This window comes from Echinops telfairi, unplaced genomic scaffold, assembly GCF_000313985.2.
Source record: "Echinops telfairi isolate 266 unplaced genomic scaffold, ASM31398v2 ScPeMD7_23;HRSCAF=83, whole genome shotgun sequence".
NCBI lineage: Eukaryota > Metazoa > Chordata > Mammalia > Afrosoricida > Tenrecidae > Echinops > Echinops telfairi.
Genome location: NW_022103920.1, coordinates 56,977,944 through 57,005,253, shown reverse-complemented (window position 1 = coordinate 57,005,253; position 27,310 = coordinate 56,977,944). Strand labels below are relative to the sequence as shown.

At 40.8% G+C, this 27,310-nt stretch overlaps 1 protein-coding gene across 3 annotated transcripts in view; it reads right to left on the bottom strand.

Annotated features, from left to right (window-relative positions):
• Positions 1 to 27,310, bottom strand: part of CDK14 (cyclin dependent kinase 14) — a 658,689-nt gene that overhangs the window by 345,818 nt on the left and 285,561 nt on the right. For all 3 annotated transcript variants that reach the window (XM_013004655.2, XM_045288804.1, XM_045288805.1), the window contains one exon: positions 10,740 to 10,834. In XM_013004655.2, coding sequence (XP_012860109.1) covers positions 10,740 to 10,834 — 95 coding nt within the window. The remainder of the gene's footprint in view (positions 1 to 10,739; positions 10,835 to 27,310) is intronic.

Genomic DNA, 27,310 nt, shown 5'->3' with positions numbered 1-27,310 from the left:
CTTTTTTCCCCAATCTTCCTTTACAAAAAACATATTTATATGCTACTTTCCCCATTAAACTACATGCCTGTAGAGATAATGGTGAAATTACAAATTAAAGTAAGATAAATAATTAAATTTTAAAAAAAATTAAAGCACACAGGCATAGTATATTCTCATGAAAACTATGTGTTCTACAGTGGGATATATTTCCAATGTTTTTCTGTGAATAAACAGGCCTTTGCTATCCCAATAATTAGATATACTTTATCTTAAACCATGTGAATTAAAGTAATGAATTATGTTGAGTACGCCCAAGTAAAACCGGCAATCACGTGGAGTAACAATGAAGAACGGGGAAGCTAGGTCTGACGCAAACAGAAAATAGTAAATGAGCATGTGAGCAACCAGGATGACAGGGAGAGGAAGAAAAACGCTGAGAATGTCTACAAGAAACCATGACTCCTCGTTAGAGAAGAAAAGGCCACTAGGGGAAAGGAAGAGTAAAAAAGCTAATGGACTTCACCCTGTCAATTAGAGAAAACGCCTCTGACATAACAGAACTGATGGAAAGCTAGCTTGTTTCTTCTTCATTCCTTTAATTTCTCCTTGAGGCTCCAAAATTCTTCCGTCTTATGCTGCTGCACATGCAGCCCTGCCTTTGCTGACGTCTGTTCCAGTGTTCTACAGTGTTACGAATGGCAGCCTCCCGTTCAGAGTACGGAATTCACAGCACTATACTGCAGAAATCGTTTCCCACATATGAAAAACATTACTGTGAAGCTTGCAAATCAGGTGTTTCAATTATTTTTCCTATAATTTCCTATCATCTCTACTAAAATATAATTATGTTCCAGCCCTAGAACACACGAACATCTCTCTTCCAGCTACTTAATGAGTTAAATGGGTCATGAAAGTTTTAAAGTCACAGTCCGTTATTTCTTTCACTCTTTAAATGCAAAGGTTATGTATTTGCTTCTCCAGAACCAAAGGACAGTCTCTGGCATAAAGAAAATGCTCAATATATGTTGAAGGAATGAAGAAGGAAAAAAGGAATAAAAAGCTGAATGTTAGGGTCAATTTCCCAAACAAGTTGTGTTTCTGCTTCCCTTAGTTTTATCAAATGGAATAAGCTTACATAACAGTTGAAAAAACCTAAGCAGGCTTTTTCTAGCGTTATCTAAATTTGAATACAAACATGGGAAGTTATAGGATGCCTTGGTGGTGTAGGGGTTAGGTGTTTGGTGGCGATCCCCATGGTCTGCAGTTTGAAACCACCAGCAGCTCCCTGGGAGAAAGACTCCCCCAAACAGTTATGCTCTGTGAAACCCACAGGGGTTGCTATGAGTTAGCATTGACTTGATGGCAGTGAATTTACTTTTTTATTTTCTTCTACCAAACAGTCATTTGACATCTAAGCCTGAATTTCCTCAACTGCAAATGGAGACACCTAATCCATGTTCCAGATGGACTTGCTAGCATCGCTACACTCCTCATCTCCATAGCACATCCACAGGACAGGCCCAAAGCCGCCTATGGACTGGCTACTGGGATCCACTCAATCTCTCCTGGAATACTTCTAGTGATAAGGTGCTCAAGACACTTCAAGGCACTGCACTGAATTTACAGATAACACAACCAAAACATTTGGACATTCTTTTCATTCTTTTTAAGTCAAAAACCAGCCTTCACAAAACTTTCACATTTGGCTTCCTCCTCCTCCCCACTGTAATATTATACATTCAAAGTGACTTCAAAAAGATCGAAGGAAAATTCCATTATCTTCCTTTTTTGTCGTTTCTTGTTTTCCATTATCTTTCGGTTCCCTTTCCACGAACTTTTTGAAGCCTCCTTGTCCGTGCCCTTTTCTCATGGATAAATATTCCTGGTACCTTCACGGCTCCAATGGAAAAGGATTAACAGGGCTCTGGCATTTGCTACTCCTCCTCAGTGAACCCCCCTTTTTGTTTCCGTTCCATCAAAGCCCAGGGACCCACGCTCTCTACCATGCTGTGGTGGAGGCAGGGTGCTTTGGAGAACACAGAATTACATCGTCTTTCGGTGTGGTCGCATTTCTGTGCTGGCTCATGCTGAAACAAACCATTTACTCGTCTTTCTTTTTTTCAGCACGGGCTGTCTTTAAGTTAACTTGCCTGTGCTAATGTTTCTGTTTTATAACCCAATATACTTTTTTATTTCTCCCCAAGCAGTGCATCTTTATAGGTGAAGGCCTGTCATTTAATCAGATTCTTTGGTGACCATTGGCTCCTTACCTCTAAGTATTAATTATGGCTCCCAGCTATAACACAGACTCAGAGGTCAAGCATGTCACCTCCACATCTTTGTCAGAGTCATTAATAAAGATATCAAATAGGACAAGGTCAAGGACAATGCCCTTTAGCACACCCCAGAAGGCTGTTCTCCACACTGCGGTCAATTCATTAATCAATAGGCTTTGGGAAAAGTTGTTCTACCAGAGACACACTGAAAGAAAGACCAATCACTTAACAATGGGCCTTCATGTCTGTTCTGTTTCTAAGAATGCCAAGAGAGTTTCTGACACAAGCCTTGCTGAAAATGAGAAATTACACAATTATTTAAATAAAGAGAATGAAGGCTATTAGACTTTAAGTCTAAAAATCTGCCTTTGAATTTTCCTTACATGCTACATTAAGCTTCTATGTCTATAGATTCAGAGGAGTACCTCCCACCGCCCTTGAAAAACCAGTACTCTATTTCCCATCTGAATTTTCAATAATTTTTCAAAAGATTATAAGCAATAGTTCCATGAATACACCACCCACAGACTTTTCCAAATTCTAGATGCAACTTATCTGGAATTGGATCATGGACATATTCTAGTGGAGGGGTATCATATGGTCTATCTTTGGGGGAGGGAAGGAGTCAGCTCTGCTTTATAAACTTTGGTGAGGGGCCAGGCATGCACTTTCCAAAGTTGCTGTGTGGTCCAAATACAGGCCTTTGACTTAGTTCCCTCAGTCAACCAAATACAACAAATCCTGGCACAGTTGGAATCTGGTAAGCCAAAGAAGCAGGGACATTATCAATGCTACACTGACACAGCAGAAGCAAAGAATGACCTCCCATCACTCAGAGCTGCCAGCTACTGAAGCCAGAAAAAATGCCTGGTGCCCAACTCCCAGGTGCAGCTGGCTCCTGCGCGCCTGGTGCCATGGAATGGCTGTAGTTCTGGTTCTAGTTATGCAGCTTCAGTTGTTCCTGCCCAGCCTTCACAATGAACTGTTATGATGAAAGCGGTCAGGTTCAATGTAGGCTGCTTGCAGTGGAGGTGGTGAGATGTGGAGAACACTCACTGGGTCTCCACTCATTCAGAGGTTCCACGTCATGTTATCCCTTTGAGACAACTAAGTGACAATGCCCTTTGTGTGAGGTCTGCTTTCAGTACTTGACCTCCAGGTTTGTTTCACATTGTCTCCTTGAAAGAGCATTTGCTCCCACAGATAAATAAATTTTAACTTAGGTAGTTTTAGTTCCTTCGTTGTTTGGTTTTAATGAAACCAGACAGTGTCTAAATCTCTTACTTGGAGATTTACTAACCATGTCTCTTAAACTCTAGATTCATATATCCAATTGCCTTCTGAAACCTCCATCTTCCAATGCAATAGGCATCTTGGCTTGAAACAGAGTTCCATCTTTGCCCACATTGCTCCTCCTGCAGCATTTCCCACCTCTCTACACAGCAGCTCCACTAGCTCATGGGTTCACGACAGTCTCTTAAATCTCACATCAAATCCTATGAGCACACCCCCGTCTCACAACCTCTATTGCTACCATCTTCCTCCCTGTTTCAGAATCTTACCACTTTGGGTCTATTCTCAAGAGAACACACACATCCTATCTCATTAGAAAGCAGACAACCCTCCCATTGCTCCAAGGATAGCTTTACTCTGAAGTCAGAATCATGGGAGAGAGCCAGGGTTTTCAAAAGCAGATGAGCTATAAAATCATACAAATGAAAGCATTTCTCCCAGATTTAGAAATCAAAATGTGAGAGAGGCAGAGAAACCAAACGATGGGTAAAGTGTAAATGATGGGTCTGGTGGGCTTGGTAAAAACATGGAGCCTAGGTTTCAGCATCTAGTCCGAGATGGGACAACCACACATGCGTCATGCCCTCATGCAAAGTCAAGAAGACACGGGGCGGCCGCAGAGTAAACAATAAAGAACTGCGATCGAGACACAGATGTTTCATCCTCACCCTTGTATCTTAGCTGAGAGGTTTGATTAAATTTACTTTAAATTCTCTGAACAATATTTTTTTCATTAGTAAAGGGATTACAGGAGAACAGTAGAATCTAATGGAATAACGACTGTGAACACTTTGTAGAATGTAAAGCACTATGCAAATGCTTTAGGGGATTTTGAGTATAGTTATTCTTTCTTTTTCTTGTGGAATACAAAATTTGTATTATTTGTGAAGTGTCACATTAGTGAAACATTTCATTAGTTTACAGCAAGGTCAAAGAAATAAAATGATGGCTCCTGAGAAAATCATGTCTGTGCTTGTTTTTCTTCTTACACACAATTAGTAAATGTGTAATGTACAGTGCTGCTACACATGCTTTCCCCTCATGTAATTTAAAATCGAACAGAATAGCGATGAGTTTAAGAACTGTCAACCTACATTTGCATAATCATGTTTATGATTAGTTTTCTTATTTTCACCATGGATCCTGTTATAAATTTTTTGGCATTGTGTTAAATAGTGTGATGAGGTACTTACTGGTTTTGGCATAAATAAATGCAATGCGTATCCTTCTGTTTAAGTAGAAGAAAAAATGGGGCGTCTACAACAGAATATCCTCCAGGAACTGATGATTGTGAATGATTTTCTATATTTCTCATTTGAGTTTTAAACTTAAGCAGGGAAAAAAATAAACAGATGACATAAACCATTAAGTACTGGGATACAAACCAAAAGGGTGATGGGATGAGCCCACTGGAAGAATAGCCTGGTGAATCTAATTCCAGAATACGAGAGCCATGGAACGTGGATGTTTACAGGCCGGTACTAACTGGTGGGTAGAGGTGAGCTTATGCGTGCACACAAAGAAGCATTTAAATGTCTGTGTATACATACTATGTGTATACACACATAAATAGCAATAGACGACATAGTTACAGCTACTTTTCAGATACAGCCAAACATCATGTGAGAATAAATTTTCTGGGTCCGAAGACTATGGATCATGATCTCATGGGACAACAGAGTCACCTGGCACCACAAAGCTTATGTTCTGCAACCTACTGAAGTGAGTGAGGTCTGGGGTCTTAAAAGATTGCAAGTAGTCATCTAAGACACAATGACTGGGCTCGACTAACAATAAGCAAAGGAGAAAGAAAGACACCAAAATCTCCAGAAGAAACTAGTCTAACCCACACGGTTACCCACCATTCCAATCTGATCAGGGACACCATCCAAGGGCCCACTACAGAACAGGAAGCAAACGTGGGATGAGGGTGAGTCAGTTGCTCCTCGAGAACTCCCTGCGACCACCCCTTTGAGATACTCTTGAAACCTTGAGCCAGGGTTTCTCAGAGTGGACAGTACCACTCCCTGGGGACACTGGAACAACCCAGGGACACTGCAGATGTCTTCAATTTATCCTCCTTTAGGGCTGACAGTACAAACATTCTGGGGGCAGTAAGTAATTTTTTTCCTAAAAAGAGGGTGGTAGGCCAAATCAGTTTGGGAACCTCTATCTTGAACTAACAATCCCGAGTTTACCTTTTAATCAAATAAGATTGAGACACAAAATAAACATTATCCATGAGTACAGTGCTCCATTAAAAAACCATCTGTACCACACCAACAGGTCAGCAGTGAAACTGAGATGGCAATAGAGAATGGGGAATGAAACCGCAGATACAAGTAACGAGAATGTTGGCACCTTGTGGAAAACCCAACTTCTATCACCGAACAATTTGTGTACGACATTCAATGAGAGTCTAATTGGCTGTGTAAGTTTTCACCGAAAATGAGATGTATATATATACACCAACAGACCAAGCAAGTAACCTAATAGAGTATACCTCTACTCAGAAAAATATGGGGGCACCATGAATTGGCTCAAAATGGGGCTCACCAAGAATTGAACTGCTGTGTTGTGTTTTGTGTGTGTCATCCCATTTGACAAAGACAGGAGAAAGGCAATTCTCAGACTGTATTGTTGGTGGCGTGTTGGATGCCATCTAGTCAGTTCTGACTCAAAGCGACACCGTAGAGCAGTATGTAACGCTGACAGAATGACACGCTACGCAGTCTGCACCATCCTCACCACTCTTCCTACGTCGGAGCCCTTTGGTGCAACCACTGTGTCAGTTCATCGTGCCCAGGGCATTACTGTTTTTTGCTGCTGCTTCCAAGACAGATCTGTTCTTTCGGCACTCTGTGGTACTTTCGATGTTCTTCTCCAACACCATAGTTCAAATGCATAGATTTTTCTTTGATCTTCCTTATTCAAAGTCCAACTTTCCTGTGCATGTGAAACAAGTGAAAATACCATGGCGTGGGTCAGGAGCACCTTGGTCTTCCGAGGAGCAACCCTGCTTTTCAACACTTCAGAGAAGTCTTATGCGGAAGATATACCCAAGGCAATACTTCATTTGATCTCTTGACTGCTGCTTCCATGACCATTGATGGTAGATCCAAGCAAGATGAAATCCTTGACAACTTCAATCATTTTTTTCTGCTATCATGATGTTACTTATGGGTCCACTTGTGAGATCTTGTTTTTATTTTCATAGAGTTATAATCCATACTGGGGTTGCAATCCTTGATCTTCGTCAGGCAGTGCTTCAAGTCCTTTCAGCAAACAAGATTGCGTCATCTGTGAATCGAAGGTTGTTTAAGTCTTCCTCAAATCCTGGTGTCCAGTTCCCCTTCATACAATCCAGTGTCTCTGATTATTTGCTCAGCATACAGAATGAATAAGTATGGTGAGATAAGCCCAACTTCAGAATAAGCCCAACGCATCAAAGGGGCCAACGTGTTAAATAATAACTGATACACGATCAGCCAGCAGAGTGCATTTCCCAGCACATCCCCAACCTTGAAGCTTCCATATCATTATAGTTAGATGCTTTCAAAGTATGTAAGAATCTGAACTTTTAGAACATTTTAGAAGCTTTCCATAGTACTTAAGAGATAGCCTACCTCAACAACATCTCATTATGCACTGAATCACTTTAACAACGAGCTCCAAACTCATTTTCTCGAGTATTCTTTCACCTCACTAACTCTTCATCACTTACTTCATTACTCTAGCCCTCAAAAGGCTTTTATGTAACCTAAAATGTCATTTGTGGGAATAATATAAAGCAGCTTGGTTTAGAGTACTCTTTTAAAGCAAGGAACAGGGGAAAAATCTATATGTATATGCACACCCATTATCATAAATATGAACCTTTCACTTTGAGAACTGGAATTACAGATACATCTCAAAAAGCATTTGAACACTTCATTTTGAAGTCAACATGAAAAAAGTCAATAATACCTAATGAATCTTAAATTATTTTACACATGATTTTCCCTCTTTGTATCTAAGGATTTTAATAGGCATGGGACATTGCTTTCTCCTCCACTGCTGAATTGCATGTCTCCTTCCTCAAAAAGAAGATGACTGCATCACAGTGAGCCTAAAAAATATGAAGGTTTTTTTATTGTTAGGAAACACATTTGATTTTGATATTAATAACTGAAATATGCAGTATTACTCTAACAGGCATATCTTCATTCAGCTGAGGCAACTTTCTACCCAAATATTTGATGTAGAGTTTAGGACTTGTGAAATAACAAAGTTCTATGCTTGTGTAGGGGTGGGATGGGTGTGTGCGTGTTTGAATAAGCCACAAGGAAGAAGAAAGTTTGAAGACAAGAGCAAAGTCTTCTTTCTCTCGTTTTACCAAAGACTCAACCAAAGAAAAACGGTAAACAGTAAACAGGAGATAAAACATCTCAATTACAATGCACAAGAAAATAAGCCTAAACTATCTGGTTATAAATATACAAAATCTTAGGCAAGACAATCTCTCTAAAAGGCTTCTTTTCTGTGCAGTGGTGACAGGCTGAGCTCCAGGAGGCTGATGAAGCATCAAACATATGTACCAATGCCCAGAAAGCACAGCGCCCCATGCAGAATCCATTTTCCACAAACCCGAGTGTTCATTTTTAGTATTGCAGTCACACTGATCTCAAACATCCTTTCCCATCCTTTACTGCATCACTCACTCACCGGTGCAAACACACAGTGCCCTCATGGTATCTAGGTCCCTCATAGAGATCTCTAGTGACCTATAAAAGTCCAATTCCCCTTGAAGTCAGCATACTAACAAAATAAACTACTTAAAAACATGGAAGTAAATTAAAATTTTAGGCACTATGCCAAAAGGGTTTTTTTTTTTGCGTGTTTTTGTGTTGGGTAAATGCCGTACAGGCAAGCTAATCCTAACCAGGACACTAGTCCTTCCTCATCCTAACTGGGAAGACTCTCATAAAATATCCCTATATCCCCAAACTCTTCTTTCCCCCAAATCTAATTGCATGTATTATTAAAAAATCTTTTACTTCCAGCAAACAAGCAAGCATATTTCATGCATAGCGGAAACAGCTCATAGCCAAAGACATGAAGAAGACAGGTGGAGCGAAAAGACAGAAGCACAAAAGGAAAGGTGAAAAGGTGGAAGGCAAAAAAACAGAACACCACCACGAGGGAGTGAAAAATCAAGATGGAGCAAAGAACCCAAAGAGGAGGAGGGCAATCTTACAGCAGGCACGGCAACCGCCTGGCTCCTTCTCTAAGCGGGAGCAGTGGAATCTAGATCCATTTTAACTGCCCTCAGCGAAACCAGGAAGGAAATGCTGCCTGTAGGGTATGTTACTCATTTGTCCGCGCTACGGTGGTGTTGACTTCAGAGACTGTGGGATGTCTTCATAGAACTACGCACAAAGAAGCATGATTGCATTTGAAAGTCAGTCTTAATGATTTAGCAAATATTACAAGGAAATAAATTTCTTTTCTTTTATTTGGTAACTTTCAGAGAATGCAAAATCAACAAACGACAGCTGATCCAATATGCATATTTTTAGCCACACAAATGTCTTGTTTTTCTTTTGAACTTTGGAAGATATGTTTTCATGTGGTTTTTGTTAGTTTCTCTATTATTGCTCCTATTTTTAAGGTCCAAACTACTTTTCTTCCCCTTATTTTAATTATTGATTTTTGAGGGCAGGAGGAATTACATTTTTGAAATATCTTTTCTATAAAACATTACAGAAGTTGCTCTAGTAAGAAAAAGCTAGGTTTATGTGAAGTATGTCAACTAAACCTATCAGAAAACATGAATCAAAAATTCAAATTCTAAGTCAGCTCAACATTATTGATGCAAAATTATTGATTAAACAAAAGAAATTATATGTGCATTGATGTGTGAATCTGTATCCATTCTTGGTATCATGTAATATATGCAACTGCTTAGCTCTAGCCTTCCTTGTGGCCACATTACCATATCATTTAAATGTATCTATCATTTATATGTAAATAGACAAGATGAATGCCTTCTCCATAAGACAACAATTTTCGAATGCCAAACAGACACAGGCAGACATTAGCAAGAAACAATGTTGCAAATATCCATTTTATCATACATTTTAAGGAAAAATAGAATATACTCCAGGTTTTGAAAAAGAAATAGTATGGCAATTACAAAATGGGATTTAGGACAGTCACAATCCGAACAGCTATTCTTCTCAATAAAAGTCTACACCAATGTCATCTGTATCTTATAAATTACATGTTCTCAGATCCATCTGTGGAAATTGGGATGTTAATTATCATGGTTACATTTCACGATTCCACAGTTAAATGCTGGAGTGGTGCTACACAAATACCATATGTTTTTCTAAGGGAAATGGAGAAAGATTAATTATGAGTTCAAGTCCAAGTCTTCTAGCAGTAATGCTCTCAACACAATAAGATCACTACAATGTGTGATATGCAAACTGGAAGCTTTAATTAATAGATGAAATACCAACTGAGGGGAAAAACTCAAGTCTAAGCTGTAAGCAGCAGGCTTTCCTCCAAAAACACATTCTAAAAAAGATGCTTTGGAGAATCTAAGTTACAAGTTTATAGAAAAGCACATTTTTATTGTTGGGTGAACCTCTTTTGATAGAGTGATCACCATCATGCTAATTTTATTCTACAGGACATTTTAGTAATAACTAGGTTATTAGTAGCTAATATATCATAATATATAACATGTCATACTATATATAATAAATTCAACTTAGCATTTTCCTGGAAATATGTTGTATGAGTCATATCATCCAAGAGTTTCTACTTAATGCAGAATTGCAAGTCTAATGTATGCATGTAAAACAGTTACTTCAGCATAACAACATAAAACTGGAACTCCTTACTAGTGATCACGTCACCGAAAGTCCCGTTAGGCTTTCCAGTGGCCTTTTTCGGATGCATCCTTCAAGAGCTCTGAAGGTTGGCAGTTCCAACACACCTGGTGGCTCAGAAGCGAGAAGGATCAGGCTATCGGTTCCTCTAAGGATTACAGCCGAGAAACCCTATGGAGCAATTCTACTTGCTGCTCTAAGTTGAAAATCTACTCAATGGCACCTAACAACAATAATGAAAATGCTGTACGAATTTCATTCCTATTTTAATTTCATTCTTAACACATACATCAATTCCTGTTCTACTTACCACATACTCAAACACAAGCGTCAGCGTCTCCTTGGTGTGGATAATGTCATGAAGCAGCACTATGTTAGCATGCTTTAGTCCTTTTAACAGAGATGCTGTAAAATAAAGTGAACAATGTGTGAGACAATTTATCACAGGTAACAAATAGTATGTTTCACGATCATTTTGGCATATTGTCAGATAAAACATATCTATCCTGCCATGTTGCAAAAGCCAATAACAAATCAAAAAAAGATAGAGAAACGAGATTTTCATTTAGATGACTCTTCCCAATTATTTCACCTGTCATTGGTTATGGTGAGATTCCATTATGGTCAGCATGTTTGGTATATAAAATTCCTTTATCTTGCTCACTTTATTTCCTAGGACAGTGGTTCTCAACCTTCCTCATTCCACGACCCTTTAATACAGTTCCTCATGTTGTGGTGACCCCCCCCAACCATAAAATTATTGTCATTGCTCCTTCATCACTGTCATTTTATTACTGTTATGAATCAAGTGATCCCTATGAAAGGGTTGTTCGGCCCCCAAAGGGGTCGTGACCCACAGGTTGAGAACTGCTGTCCTAGGAGATGGTCTACCTTGGTATATAGTCCACAGACATTTGAAAAGCAGGATTCTTTGCATCCTGCTGCTCTTGGGTAGAGAATTTTATAAATGTCAATTAGATTGTTAGTTCATGGTCCCATTGAGTACTTCTATATTCTTGCGATTTTCTGACCATCTCACACCTCGAGTTTCTTCCTAGTAATGGTTTTACTTCCTAAGTTTGCTTTATGTGCTATTACTCTATCTACAACTGTTTCCTTTTGATTATGGTTTGCATGGTATAAATATACTTTTTTATCCTTTCTCTTTTAACGCACACACTATGGTCGCATAGTAGTTATGCACTTGGCTGCTAATCCACAAATCAGCAGTTCAAAACCACCAGTCACTCCCCAAGAAAAAGGTGAGGATTTCTACTCCATAACAAGTTACAGGCTTGGAAATCCATAGCAGTTCAATCCTGACCTACAGGACTGCTATGAGTTGGAAATGACTCTATGGTAATGAGTTTGAGGGGTTTGGGTATCATTCTATACACTGGACACCTGAAGTGACTTTATAGTAGACGGCATATAGGTGGATCATGTGTTTGATTTGAATCCGTTTTTCTAAGCCCTGTCTTTCATTGCTCTGTTTAGAGTATAGACATTTAATGTAAATATTGTTGTGTTAGGTCATCTGTCAGTTGAGTCAAGCTTCCTTTGAGTGCCTTATAATTTAATCTTCATTGCTTACTTGATTTTGTTTGTATTTTTATCCGTATTCCGAGCTGATGGAGCCCGGGGGAGAAAGTTTGAGTCTAGTTGGGCTGCTAATCACAAGGTCAGCAGTTTGAACCCATCAGCCACCTGAAGGGAGAAAGATGAGACTCTCTGCTCCATAGGAATTTACAACCTTAAAAACTCAAAATTCTACTCTGCTATATTAGGTTGCTATAAGTTGGAAATGACTCGATGGCAGTAGGGTTTTTTGAAGACTCAACATTCAATCACCTTTCATTTCAAATTTTGGTGCATTCTTCTTCTAGAGTGATTATTTGCAATTCAAAGTGTTTTCTGCCTCATATACCAAAAAATCTGAATGAAAACATGCAATCCAGATTTGCATAGATGTGACTTATTTTGTTCTGTTACTATTTGTTTAATGGAGTCAGTTCCTAGTTTGAGAGCAATCTCTTGCCTTCTTTTCTATGGAGTTTTCATGATGATTCAGAGGAGAACCTGGAAGTACCTTGTTTTTTTAATCTCTAGAGGATACTTGCTGAAATCAAGGATGTTACTTTTAGGACTAAGGTACACTAACCCAGGCCATCCTATTTTCAACCACCTCACATGCATATGAAAGTTAGCTACTGAATAAGGAGGATTAAATAAAAAATCAATGCATTTGACTATGGTGCTGGTGAAGAATATTGAAAACGCCACGGACCGCCAAAAGGACAGACAAATCTGTCTTGGAAGAAGTATAGCCAGAGTGCTCCTTAGAAACAAGGATGGGGAGCTCCTTCTCACGTACTTGGGACCAGCCCCTTAAAGAGGACACCATGCTTGGTAAAGTGGAGGGGCAGCAAAAAAGAGAAATGCCCAGGTCAAGATGGACTGACAGTGGCTGCAAAGATGGACTCAAACCTAAGAACAATTGTGAAAATGATACAGAACTGGGCGGTGTTTCCTTCTGTTCGACATAGATACCATCACTATGATTCTGAACCAACTCGAGGGTACCTAACAATAACGAGAGGACACTGTTTCCCCCCTTTATCTTCTTCCTTTCCTTTCATAGACGGGTATTCAAGAGTACCACCCTTTCAATATATATACTGAAGGATTATATATATACCTATTACTAAAGCAATGCTTTCTTCTGGCTGTAAGTTCTGGCCCAATTTACTTTTAACCCTCTTTGCTATAACACTGGATCCCAGTTTTATCTTTCTGGAATAATTTTACTTATGCTTTGTCCATTTTCTCTGTGTTACTCTACTCTTTCGGTGACTGTATATTTCTCTTAAGTTTGAATTTCCCTGACTCCACTCTCTGTAACCACAGCATTTCCCTAGTGATTTTGAATGGAGTCCTGGTGGGATAGTTGTTTACACAATGGGTGTTAACTACAAAGTCAGCAGTTCAAAACCACCAGCCACTCTGTGGGAGAAAGACAAGGCTCTCTACTCGTGTGAAGTTCCAGGCTCAGAAACCCGTAGGAGCAGTTCTGCCCTGTCCTATAAAGTTGCTATGAGTCAGAATCAACTTGGTGGCAGTGAGTTTGGGTTTGATTTGGTTCATGGATGGTTTTATTTCTTCTTCCTGTTGATTTTGTGACTTTGTGGGAATATTCAAGAACGGGAGGCCAACGTCACTGCTTTCCAAATCTCACAGACGGGGAAAAAACAGAATTTTCCCAACTCCAAGGTCAAAATTCAACACACAATCGGAGTGCAATGAAGTAATGAGTGACATTCGTTTGGGTATCCCAAAGTGTATGCTGAGACAAGCATTCCATTTCCAGTGCCAAGCTTCTAACTATGTGCACACACACACACAAACATCTATAGATATCCCTTGAATGAGAAACGAATGTACAAATAGTTTATCAACAGAGAGCTGGCAGAAATTCAAGTATGACTCAAAAGAGGATGTGGAATGAGGGTTATCACTGTTGATGGAGAGATGGTCAGATGAATCTTGGTAGAAAGCAGATAATAGCAGAAAGGTATTTACTTTGGTTTTGTTGAATATGCAAAAGCATTCAACTGTGTGGATGATTACAAACTATGGATTACACTGTGAAGAATGGAAGCCCCCAAACACTTAATTGTGCTCATTCAGAGCCTGCGCGTAGACCACGAGGCAGTCATTTGAACAGAATAGCGACGAAGTGTGTGGTTTAAAATCAGAAAAGGTGTGCATCCTGGTTGTATCCTTTCACCATACTTATTCAGTCCAATAATTATCTAAGAAGATGAAAAAAATAATAAAAACTGTGACATCAGGATTGAGAAAGACCCATTAACTATGAGTGAAATGCAGATTATACACAAGCTGACTCGCTGAAAGTGAAGACATGAAGCACTTACAGATGAGGACCAAAGCCTGTACCCTTCAATATGGATCGCAGGAGCATAAGGAAAATAACGATCCCCACAAAGGAATCAATAAGCAGCATCGTGATAAGCATGAAAAATTGAAGTTATCAAGGATTTCATTTTTCTGGGCTTCACAATCAATGCCCATAGACATAGTACTCAAATTCAAAGGGGAAAAAAATCAAATAATGTATTGCATTAGGAAAATCTGCCCCAATAAAAAGTAAATATGTAATTTTGAAGACTAAGGTAAGTGTGACCCAAGCCAAGATATTTTCTATTGCCTCATATAAGTAAGACCAGAGGACAAGTGGTGCATTTGAATCGTGTTATTGAGTGAAAAATATTGAGTACACCACCGATTCAATATTTTATAAGAAGAACAAAATAACAAACAAGGTCAAGGAAAAACAACAGTCAAAATGCTCCTTAGACATGAGGGAGGTGCGACTTTGTCTCGCTTACTTGAGACATTTGTCAGAAGGGGCCAGTCGCTGACGAAAGACATTATGCTTCTTCAAGTGGAGAGTAAGCAAAAAAAGAGGTAGGCCCTTAAGGGGACGGCTGAAATGGTGACTTCCTCCAACCCAGCAAACCGTGAGGATGGTGCAGAATTGGGAAGAGTTCCCGTCTGTTGTACATAAGGTCGTTCTGACCGGAACCAACTCCACAGCACCTCACAGCAGCAAAACAAAAATGATGATTCAAAACACAAAGTTCCCTTTATATTACGGTATGTATTTTAATAACATTAAATCCTAATTTTGGATTTTGGTCATGAATCTATACAGTTTTATAAGAAAAACAAAATATTAAAAAATTGTACATGAAGTCAAAAACTTTTTGTTCATTAAATAAATTCATTTCTTCATTAACTAGACACAACCTTGCTTGCTGAAAGTGAGGAGGACCTGAACCACTTGCTAGTGAAGAGCAAGGACTGCAGCCTTCACTGTGGACTACAGCATAGTATAAGGAAAACCAAAATCCTCACATCTGGACCCATAGGTAACACAATCATAAACCAAAAAAAGGATTGAGGTTGGATCTGCAATCAATGTTCATGGGAGAAGTGCTGCATTGTGTGAAGCTGCAGTACAAGACCTCTCTATGTCACTATGAGAACCAAAGTGCTCCTGACTCAAGCCCTGGTCTTTTTCACTCAGCTCACATACCTATGAGAGTCGGACATGGAATACGAAAAACTGAAGAAGAACCGGTGCGTCTGAGTTGCGGTGCTGGTGAAGAATGTGAAAGGTGCCACGGAGTACCAAAAGAAGGACAAATCTGGCTGGAAGAAGTTCCGTCAGAATGCTTCTTGGAAGTTAGGATGGCAGGACTTCAGCTCGCATACTGTGGATATGTTATCAGGAGAGTCCAGTCCTTGGGAAAGGACATCACGGCTGGTAAAGCAGAAAAGCAGCAAAAAGAGGAAGATCCCTGATGGGACAGACGACACAGTGGTGGCAATGATGGGTGTGGACATGACAATTGTGAGGAGGCACAGGGCCGGTCAGGGCTTCATTCTGTTGTCCACGGGGTTGCTACGAGTTGGAAACTATTCGGGAACTTATGAACAACCGCAACACAACCTATGGCAGGTAACGGTGGCCCCAAGATATGGTGAACCCTGAAAAGTACCCACATCACAGAATTAATACTGAGGTCCAAAAATATCAGCAAGCAACAAATGCTAGTGAGGGTAGGGATAGACTGGAACGTGGTGTGACCGCTGTGGAAAATGGCGTGGTACCTCCTTACAAAACTGGAAATAGAAATAGCATATGATCAGAAACCTTTCTATTTGGTCTATACGCTAGAGCAGTGGTTCTCAACCTTCCTAATGCTGCGACCCTTTCATACAGTTCCTCAGGTTGTGGTGACCCCCAAAGCATAAAAGTATTTCCGTTGCTACTTCATAACTGTCATTTTGCTACTGTTATGAATCGGGCAACCCCTGTGAAAGGGTTGTTTGACCTCAAAAGAGTTGTGACCCACAGGTTGAGAACTGCTGCTCTAGAGAACTGCAAGTCACAACATGAATCCATATATGGACACCATGTACTTCACAGCACTATTCAAAATAGCCAAACAATGGAAACAATGTAAATATCCGGCAATGGAAGGATGGGTAAGCAAATTATGGCCCACAATGGAGTAGTATGTATCATTAGAGAATAACGATGAATCTACAAAAAACCCTTTACGGTGGGATGAGCCCGGAGACATAGTGAGTAAAATCAAGACCACTACTGTAAAGAGAGGGGTTCACACTAAAAGCAATCGTGCTGATGGTTGTCAGGGAGAGAAGGAGAAGTATGGGCAAATTGACTAGATGGTAGATACGAGAGTTAAATCAGGTGCAGGAGAATGTCAAAGAAAAAGGGAGGGAGGTTAGCCAGAAATGATGGTAGCAAAGGAAGGCATTTTGAAGAACGCAAACGTTAAAGCCAACAAAGGTGAATATTGTTCTCAATCTGATTCTGTAATAACGGAGAACTCCACGAAGAAGCATGGGTAGACGACTGTCAGGCTGATCAACTAAATATAAGTTTCACAGAGGATATTTATACACATTTATTTAACTAAAGTTAAAAAAGAAAAAGAAAGAGACCCAACAACACTACAAGACTCCTTTAAAAGGGACTGTGGAGAAGTGAAATTTGTACAAATGGCTCTCTGCTTTCTGCTCCTGGCTTCACTTCCTCAGTAAAGCCCCGTAACGGTGCGTCATGTCTGCCTTCTGTGTGGCCATTGCAAAGGATGCCGGAATCCACCCGAGGACTGAGGGCCCAGGAGGAACAGCTGCCGTCACCAGAGGGTCAAGTAGGATGGAAGTCTCTGACCTTCCTGAGGTCTCTCTGACCTTTGCCTGACTGGCCTTGTGTGGAGCTGGATTCTCCCTCTCCTCTGTGTAGACGAAAGAGGTTAGCTATGCTTTCCCCGCCCCCACCCCCCACCCCCCACCGTCCTCAGCGAAGTATTGTTATTTTATACGTGTCAAATAAAGCATATCTGGATTCTTGACCTTTCGAGTATGACCTCCAAGAAACGGCTGCTTTTATTAGGCTTAGTTCTTTTTTTTTTAGACTCAGAAGTGGTTTATTGACAATGCCCCATGCTGTCCTCTGCTCTCAGTATCAAAAGAACCCAACCCAAGTCCCTGAGGTTGGTGTCTTAGCATGGCTGCCCTCCCGCAGGGAGGGCAGAGCAAGGATCCCCACCTGATCCCATCAGGCCGCCTTTGGGATGGGGAGATGCCTGAGCATCACACAGTGCCACCCTCTCTCTCCATAGCCACAATAGCAGGGGTCGCCTTTACTGGGGTGAAGAGATGGTGTGACCCTTGCCTGTCCTGGGGCCACCCTAGAACAGTCACCCCAGGGAGGACAGAAACCAAACCCAAACACACACTTTTGCTCCCCCTCCTTCAGACTGTCCCCACCACTCCCCGAGATCCAGGCCACGACAAAGGAGCTGGCAAGGAGGGGATGGGGAAGGGGGCAGGCCAGGGTCCCTGTGTTATGTTTCCCTGGTCTCCAAGGGGTTTAGGTTTAGTTCTTATTGCCATAAATTTCAGTTACCTCTAGGCAAACCTATTGCAGGACAACATATGATACTCTTAATCATTAGATAAAGTTTCGTGAACAAAAAACTGTTCAAGATAAGGCCTTTTAAATAGGTTAGTTGGTGTGGCCGGAGTCACCACTAGAACACAGTATGAACGTTCTCTGAAACTGAGTCTGCAGCATGCAGCATTGCCCAAGGCCACAAAAGGCTAGGCTATCAACTCCTCTGCTTCATTTATGTCAGTCAACTTCACCCACGAAAGACTTTATCGTACAAAATGAACTTCATCCATTAGCTTGCAAGTGAGGCCAGAATCACAAACATCACAAGAAACATAATAACACAACTATAAGCTTTAAAAAAGCAATCGCTGCATACAATTACCAGAGTTTGGTGCAGTTAATTCCAATCATTGTACAGTTCTCCTCCACTTCATGATTCAACTAGTCCTCAATCTTAAAAACTAAGACTTTAAGTAGCTCGCTGTCAACGATTGCTCATTTCCACATGGACACTTACGCCTGCCACTAACAGTCTTCTGAGGCACATGCAGCTCGGGGACCTGTTTGCCCTTCCCCGAGACAGTGTTGGAGAATTAGGGTCAGGTGAAACCATTAAGATCTAGCCTGTTTGAGGGACAAGATGGCTGAAGTGAATTAAGGACGTGCTGAATGCCCGTCATAATGGAAGCGAGGCACATGGCTTTGCGAGGTAAAGTTTACCATCATCTGTAACCTTAGCGGATTTCATTTTTCAGGACATTCTCTCAGGTTGTCTCATTCTGTAATGATTCATCTCTCTTGGTAACAACTCTTCTCCCTCCATTACCGCCTTGCCTCTCCTGCCACTTACACCTACATCGTTGATTTCTCAAGGTAATGTTCTCACACTCATTATTTCCCACTGTGTTTTTCCTGCTATTTCCGTGAAACCCAATTCCTGCTGTCATTCATGTTGGGGGTGGAAATATTTTCCTGATAGAGACTGAGAGAAACATCATGTTATTTTGTGTATTTTTTTTACCACCTCAAAAATGACATCTCAAAGCCTCCGTGAAGCAACACTAGTAAATCTGAAATATATCAGATGAGAGGTTTCGGTTATTTGTATATACACAGTTGAAAACACAGTTAAGTAAATATCAATGCCTACATTTAAAAGGAAGCCCTCTTTGAGATGAAAATAATGAATTTGCATTTGGAAATGCAGAAACTCGGTCATCTCAAACTGATGTTAATGGGCAGAAGGCAGTTTTCAAGATCTACCAACATTAGACTAAGTGACCATCCTGGCTAACTTGGAAACTGCCAACTTGGCAAACAAACAATCCTGTAGTAACTGCTTTGATTATGAAGAGCTAGGGCCCTGGGCTGCCAAGGCAATCCCCTGATTAGCACCTACAAGGCCTATAGTCAGTATGTCCGCTGCTTCAGGAGAAAAACTGTCAAAGAATAATCCATTGACTTCAGTACTATAAATGCAGCCCCCTGACATTAAGCCCATTCTAACTCTGAATGGGAGCACATTGCCTCATCTGTCTCCCCTGGAGCAGCTGGTGGGTTTGAATCGCTGACCCTAAGGCTAGGAGTTCAATGTCTAAAGGCCTACAGCACCACGTTTTTTGTTTTGTTTGTTCACTATTTAAACTTGAAACAAATCCTGGAACATTGGCATCAGCAATTCTAGCATGGTTGGTTTCCCCTTAAATTTAACATATGGTAACATTTTCTATTCATTTAACTGGTGAGGCTATAAAGAGGTACAACAGTATATGATGTAAAAGACTTGTAATTGGGGTTGAAGATGAAAACGATAACAATAGCTTTGATGCTATTATGTTGAAACGGTAGTAAAACACTCTTGCTAATACACATAACAGTGCCTTTGACAAAGAGAAAGCCTCAGTAGAATACAGAGACACAGAGTCCACCTTTAATTTGGCAGTAAGATTCAGACATCTACAGACCAACTATATTCAAACAGCCTCAAAAACTGAAAATAAACATCTTGTACTACTTCCATTTGAAAAAAAAATAGTTTCATCAAAACTCCAATTCTGTCATTAAAATGAATTTTGAATGCAGCGAAATTCAGCCTGACTCATTGCCAAGTCCAAGAATTGTGCGTCTTACTCTAGTAGAGCTAGTGGACTCACACCACTGACCTTGCAGTTAGCCAGACCCTTAACCACTGTGCCACCAGAGATGCTTCTAGGTCAATATTGACCATCCATTGAAACAGCAAAACCGAGAAAAAACAAACCCACTGCTATCGAGTCGATGCTGACTCACAGTGAGCATACAGGACTAAGAGAATTTATTCTGTGTGTCTCCGAGACTGTACATCTGAGTAGAAAGCCACATCTTTTTCACACAGAGCAGCTGATGGTTTAGAACTTCTTACCTTGCAGTTTTCAGCCAAAAGAATAGCCCACTATATCACCAGGGCTCCTAGGAAAGGAAAGAGCACAAGTATACCCAATCTATCCTCCCTCCCTGCCCCTTTAGCCTCTGGAAAGAAGCAGGGCACTCCCATAGTCTTTCCATCTTTTTATATGCTCTGTTTGAGTAAAGTAGGGTATAGAGGAGGAACTATTGTCAGAGTTTTCCAGGAGACAGAAATCATCAAAAAGCTAAACTCACTGCCATCAGTTCACTTCCAACGCATAGTGACCCTCCCTGTAGGTCAGCAGAGAACTTCCCTGTGTTTCCCCTTCTGTCATCAAGTCCATGGCGAATCATCGGCCAGGATGGAATGGTCCACGTCGAGTTTCCAAGACCATCTCTTTGCAGGAGCAGAAAGCCACATATTCCCCAGCTGATTGTTTCAAACTGCTGTCGTGTGGATCACAGACACCCAGACTTCTCCTGAGACTTTCTTACACGAGTGGACAGCCTTATCTTCTTCCCATGGAGTGACTGGTGGTTTTGAACTGCTGACCTTGCAGTTAGCAGCCCAGTGAGTCACCACTACCCCACCTGGCCAATTAAACCTAGTCAGTCAGTTAAAGAGGGTAATGCACTCATGGTATTCACAATCCTTTGGACTGATTATTTCACGTGTTTTAGATTTTCTTCATTTTTCTTCCCTCTGGGCCAGGCGAGATCAATAATGGCAACTAAGACAGCTGTCTTTTAAAAGCCCAGCCACTACACAGGCAAGAAGGATGTAGAATGTAGTCTATTTGGGGATGTCTAAAAAGTTTTTATCACTGCGCCCTGAATGCTTCATCACATCCAGAGATATATCCGCAGCAATTGTTAAGTCCACAATCCAGAGACCAAAAGAGCCTGATGCCCAAAGTTGATACTCGGCTGCCACTACTAATTGCTCTGAAAGGGATTATAATAGAAAGTCCTGGATGGATAGAGTGGGAGAAAAATGTAGAACAAATTTCAAACTCAAAATCTTAAAGTAAAAAAATAGGTGTGTGTGTGTGTGTCTGTGTGTGTGTGTGTGTGTATCTAACTGGTTGAATAAAAACTGGTAGAAATTAGAAACCTAAGACTAGGGACCTTGGTCACACTTCAGGTTTTGAATTGAACTCACCCCTATGGCTCATTTTCTAGCCAAACAATAGAAAGGTCCATAAAAGAAACAGGTAACACTAAGGAACTAGGAACTCCCATGAATAATCAATCTCTTGAGATCAAAGGAGCAGACATTTAACCAAGTAACAAAGTTTAGAAGGGTGGAAGAAACTGAAACAGAAAACACAAGGAACATGTGCGGTAAGTGATGTTACATTGTGGGGATTGTAATCAGTGACATGAAAGAAAATATGTATGAATTGTTGAATGCCAAAGTGATTTGCATTGTAAACTTCATCTACATCATAATGAAACTTAAAAAAAATTATTAAGAAACACCAAAATCGGGAAGGGGGAGAAAGGGGGAACCCATCACAAGGTTGGATATACAGCCCACTCTCCAGGGGGACAAATAACAGAAATGTGTGTGCTGGGAGACAACGGACAGTATAAGACTCAAAATAACAATAATATATAATTGATCAAGGATTCTGAGGGTGGGAGGGAGGGGGGAAAAGAGGAGCTGATACCAAAGGGCTTAAGTAGAAAATATTTTGGAAATGATGATGGCAAAATATATACAAATATGCTTGATACAACTCATGTCTGGAATGTTAAAAGAGGTGTAAGAGTCCCCCAAAAATGATTTTAAAAACAACATGATAGATTAAAAAAAGCGAGAAAATGCTTTGGAAATGTTGATGGCAACATATATACAAGTGTGCTTAATACAATTGAATGATGGATTGTCGTAAGATTTTTAAGAGTTCCCCAATAAAATGATGAATTAAAAAAAACACCACCACTAAAATCAACATCATAGCCCAACATTTCCAACAATTAATAAAAAGATAGCAAAGTATGTCTACAGTCTCCAGAAGATAAGAGAATACAAAGCTGAGAGCACAGATGAAGAAAACTGAAAAATAGTAAAAGATGAACAAGACTAGTAGTTCTTTTAAGGGATTACTCCAATCAAAAACCACCGGCAAATAGACCAAAGGAGAAAACCAAACCAAACGCACTGCCACCCAGTCAATGCTGACTCCTAGACACACCGCTGTGAGTTTCCAAGGCTTAACTGTTTACAGGAGTAGAAAAGCCAGTCTTTCTCCTGCGGAGCTCCTGGTGGTCTCAGACCCTGCGAATCAGACGCCAACACTAAACCACTACACCACCAGGGCACCTGAAACCCTACAAGGAGCAGATAAATCTTTAGAAACTACCTACTTGGGCAACACAGGGCAACACAGGGCAACCATGGCGATCCTCTCCCAAGAGGTCACAGCCCTGAAAACCCTACGGGGCAGTTCCACTGTACACACATGGGATCAGGAGAAGCTGGAAATGACTGCACATCGAACAATAGCGAAAACCCTACGTGAACTACACTTCAAGCTATACTCCATAACACATCAACACCGTACTTACACACACAGTTTGCGCATGCTGATAAGATGCTGTATCAACAATTTTCACAAGCTGCTGGCTTCGATTTCAGATTGTTTTATTCTTCTCTTCCTAATGGGTTTAATGTTACTGTGGTAAAATGATCCGAATAAGTAAACAAAAACTTCATGTAACATATGTATTTTCCTAAACCAAGTGCAAATGATGATGAACTGAACAGGCTTATGTTGGAAATGAGACCCTAAATTGAAACCAAAACATATAAATGCATGAAGAGCTAGAAATTAGTGAGAGATGATCCTGGACGCGAAACTACATATTCATTGGTTTCACAAATTTTCAACTAAAACATCATTTTTAAGAATCAATGTCTTTAAAATTCACAAGTAAGTCACCAAAGGAAACCTGCTTTCTTTTTCAAATAAGGCATTTTAATTATTTATTCATCATTATCATCATCATCACCTGACCCCCAGAACCATTCAGAGTCTGATCTCTCATCACTATCATTGAAATATCTCAGCACTACTTAGAGATGAACTTCTATGGCTTCTGAAGTTATTATCATTGTCGTCAGCACTGACTGTCCTGCTGGCCCACAACCTCTGCCCTTCCGAAGCCACTTCCGTTGATTTCTAGGGTTAGATTCCTCCCAAGCAGAAAACACCCACTTGCAGACTTCTGTAACCATCATCCGTTTCAGTTGTCTGGAATTATGTGGATTGTGAATAATAGGATGTATTTACTCAGCCCACTCCCTTCTTAGAAAAGTCTTGAACAGGTGCTTGATGGCAATATAGCACAGCTGAAGCTTGCAGGTGAAGCCACCAGGTATTTCTGCCATATGGGCACAGCCAATATAATTTTGAATAGTTTGTTCTTATGACAAGTCATAGCATCAAAGATTAATAATGATTACTTTGAGAGGAACACCACCCACCACTTGGCCCTATAGTATTTATCTACCTCTACTTACCTATACCTTTACCATCAATTCCAATGAACGACACCTGAGGCTTTAATTTCACCCTGTAGGCATTGCAACCAAGAACTGCAGTGAAGTGAGCACTCTCATGCCCAGTAGTTGTAAAAGATCATTTTCCCATCCGAAAGAGCTAAAATTCCTGGCAACCAGAATATAAACACAAACAAACAAGAACCCCACCCAAACCGTGTGTATTAGTTACATCCATTGCAGAGCTAACAAGTACAAAGATGCTCCAAGTTACCAGGAGGTTGTTGGCCTTCGGCGGAGCTCGATCTCATGGAAAGGCCATTTCTTCTCATTAATTTAGAAACTCCGGTGAAACGGCCTTGAAACCTGAGACCCCTTTTCCATGTGTCAGAGGGTTCACTTTGCTCAGAACTGCAACAGTAGGGACAGCTTGACTTTGATCCCTCTGAGAAATAATCCAACCCCTCAAGATGCTCTATAATTCAGGCCATGTTGCTTTGGGCCCACAGCAAGCTGAGTGTTTTCACAGATTCCCGCCTCCCTTTGTGAGCAGACTCTCCAAGCTCAAGCTCTCACTTGGATGCTTGCTTCTTCTCCTGCCACGGTGCATTTCAGTTGAGAGTCAGTGGACTTGCTTTTAATTCACGGTATGGTTCTAAGATTTAGATTTATTCACTGAAGACATACACACAATAGAGCTGATCTTTGGTTGGTTCTAATAAAGAGCGAAAAATTGTTGTGTGAGGTATACAGGAAGCAAGGGTCATTTTAAAGACCCAGACGTCTATGTCTAAGGTGGCTTATGGTCAATGATCAAAGGTATTGGCTCTAATAAGCTATAATTAGACTATGTCTTATTAGATTAAGCAGATAAAACATAGTTTTCTGGTTTCACTTAATGATCATCTGATGAAATTTCCACATTCAACTGTGGAGCCATGGGTGATCAGGTATCAGTTTTGCTTTGTTTATTCCTCCAATTAAGCTTCAGATAACTATGCTACGTATGCCAATGCAGACTGAATTGAGATTGTGACCCAGGGTTACTCCATGCCATTGTACCAGGGCAGAAGGTTTCTCTTTGTTTGCACTTCCAGAGGAAAGCACCGGATTCACAAAAGCAGGCTCCAGGTTCCATAGAGTGTTGCAAAAGCAAAGGGGTTATCATCACTACAGTCCAGTGAATTGCTAGATCTAGAGCCCTTTTAGCCATTGTCATTACAATGCCTATCAAACAACTAGGGAGCACTATTCAACCACGAAGTACTTGTACCCCCCCGCCCCCCTCCCGCAAGAGGGAATGGATAGCTCCTTACATGATGTAAATAAGATTCAAGAAAGCCATTCTTGCAGGGTGCAGAGGCTGGGGGTGTTGTAAGACCATGCAAATAAGATGTGTGGAAAGGACCGTGACACTGGAGTAAGCAACTTCAGAGAAATATTGGCTGTCATGGCAGCAAGACCACAAGAGCAGGCAGTGGGTTTCCTAGCCCTCAGAGGGTGATGGGTGAGTAAGAGGCTTGCTGATAGGGTGAACTGCCTTTGCACGGTTACTGGTAGAGCTGAAAGAGCTCTCTAACAGTTGCCTAAGCAGGATAGGGGCTAGATCAAGAGGTCAAGAGCTAGAGAGAGGAATGCCTGCATGTAGCTATTCCTTATCAAAGAACTGTATCCTAAGTGTTATAATACTGAACTGTAACCTGTAACCCCGTAATAGTGAATACTGTGTGTGAGTGTCTATGTGGTCATTGTAAGAAATTACTGAACCCACGAGAGATATAGAGAATGTCACAGAAGGGGTGATGGTAGGTGTCAGAATTGGTAAAGATATTGGAGAGTGAAGACATGTCTGATCTCTGCCTCATCAGAATCAACTTTGGGCTGTTGATTTGGATTCATCCTGCCCCTTGTGAAGCCAAAGGAGGTCATACACTTTACTCACTGCCATTGTTACAGTTACCAACTTAAAATAATAGAAACAAACAGCTTCACCTGTTTATTTCCCCGATTTACACTCCACGACTTCGTATACTCCTTTTATACAAACAGGATCAAAAGTAACATTTTAAAACTATTGAGTGATGGCAAATGAGGCAAATATTCACTTCCGGAAATGTAACAAGACACTGCGTGGTATATGCGTGGGCATGCTCTGCAGAACTTCTTTTACATCTTTCAGCACTTTGTGTGCTATGTGAGTGTACATGGTATTTAAGTGGGCATACTACGTGTAAAAACAGAACAAAAGCAAGTGAAAAAGTACTGCTTTAAATCACAGAGCCCTTCATTCAATAAAAAGCATCAAAACAAAGCTATTGTTTGTCAACATGTCTTTCCTCTAGAAGTACTGCAGAAAGTGCTAATTTCGTCTTGCTAACCCTTCCCCAAAATAGTGTGCACTCTTAAATTCACATATGGACAAGCAGCAGCCTGGGCGTCCTCCAGGAATCAACAGTATTCCTCTCAGCAGCCTGCAGAGGAAAGGCACATGAGCTTACTGAACTCTTTCAGTGATGGGAAGACGGCCTTGGTCGTCTAGGATGTACCGAGGGTGAAAACAGTTCCGCTTTGTGCTGTAAGGCAGGCTGGGAGAGGGACCAGGCGTGCTGTAGGTCTACTCAGTGCTGGGCCTTCCCCTGAATTATAACTAATACAACACCAATACCCATGGACACACACCCGGGACCATACACTAGTCAAGGAAACTGTGCCACTGTGTCTCTGATCTCCTTTGCTTTTTATGCTACACACACACACACACACACACACACACACACACACACACAGTAGGAAAGGAAGCTACAGGTGACCCCAAAACAAAAAGTTAAATAAAATACAGATGGCGCAAACACGGATACAATGTACACATAATCTAGCTAAAATTACATTGAGGATGTAGAGACACGTTCTTATCCACCAGATGTTTTTGTCCAAATGTGAAAAAAATAATACAACCAGTTAGGAATACTTTATAAATATCACATAAATTGTTTTTTCTATCCTTCAAAAAGACTGCTGTTTTCTTTAGCTGGGTTTTTCTATTTTGGGTTGGGCAAAAATTTGATCTCCACTGTATATTTCCCCTTGTTCTCTCCCCTCATTTGCCCAAGGTCACAGACCTCAAAAGTGGTCTTGGAATATTGCACACCCAAACATTCCACCTTGCAATCAATACTTGACCACCCACCACTCAATTATGGGCACAGGGTGGTTTGTGGGGCTGTTCCCAGTCTGGTCTCCTGGGATTTCATCCCATGCTCACTGAAGAGCTTCAAGGAGCATGTGCCTTTAACAGTATCGCTTAACTACATGAAAATGCGAACACGCGGCTTGTTAACACACTAACACAGCAATTTCACCTGGTTCAACCCAACAGAGTTTAGCCGTCTCAAAGTAACTCTAACTTTTTCACAAATGTATTTCATATGTTTTGTCACTGTTAGTATTTAAACGAGCTAATCTGCCACCAAAT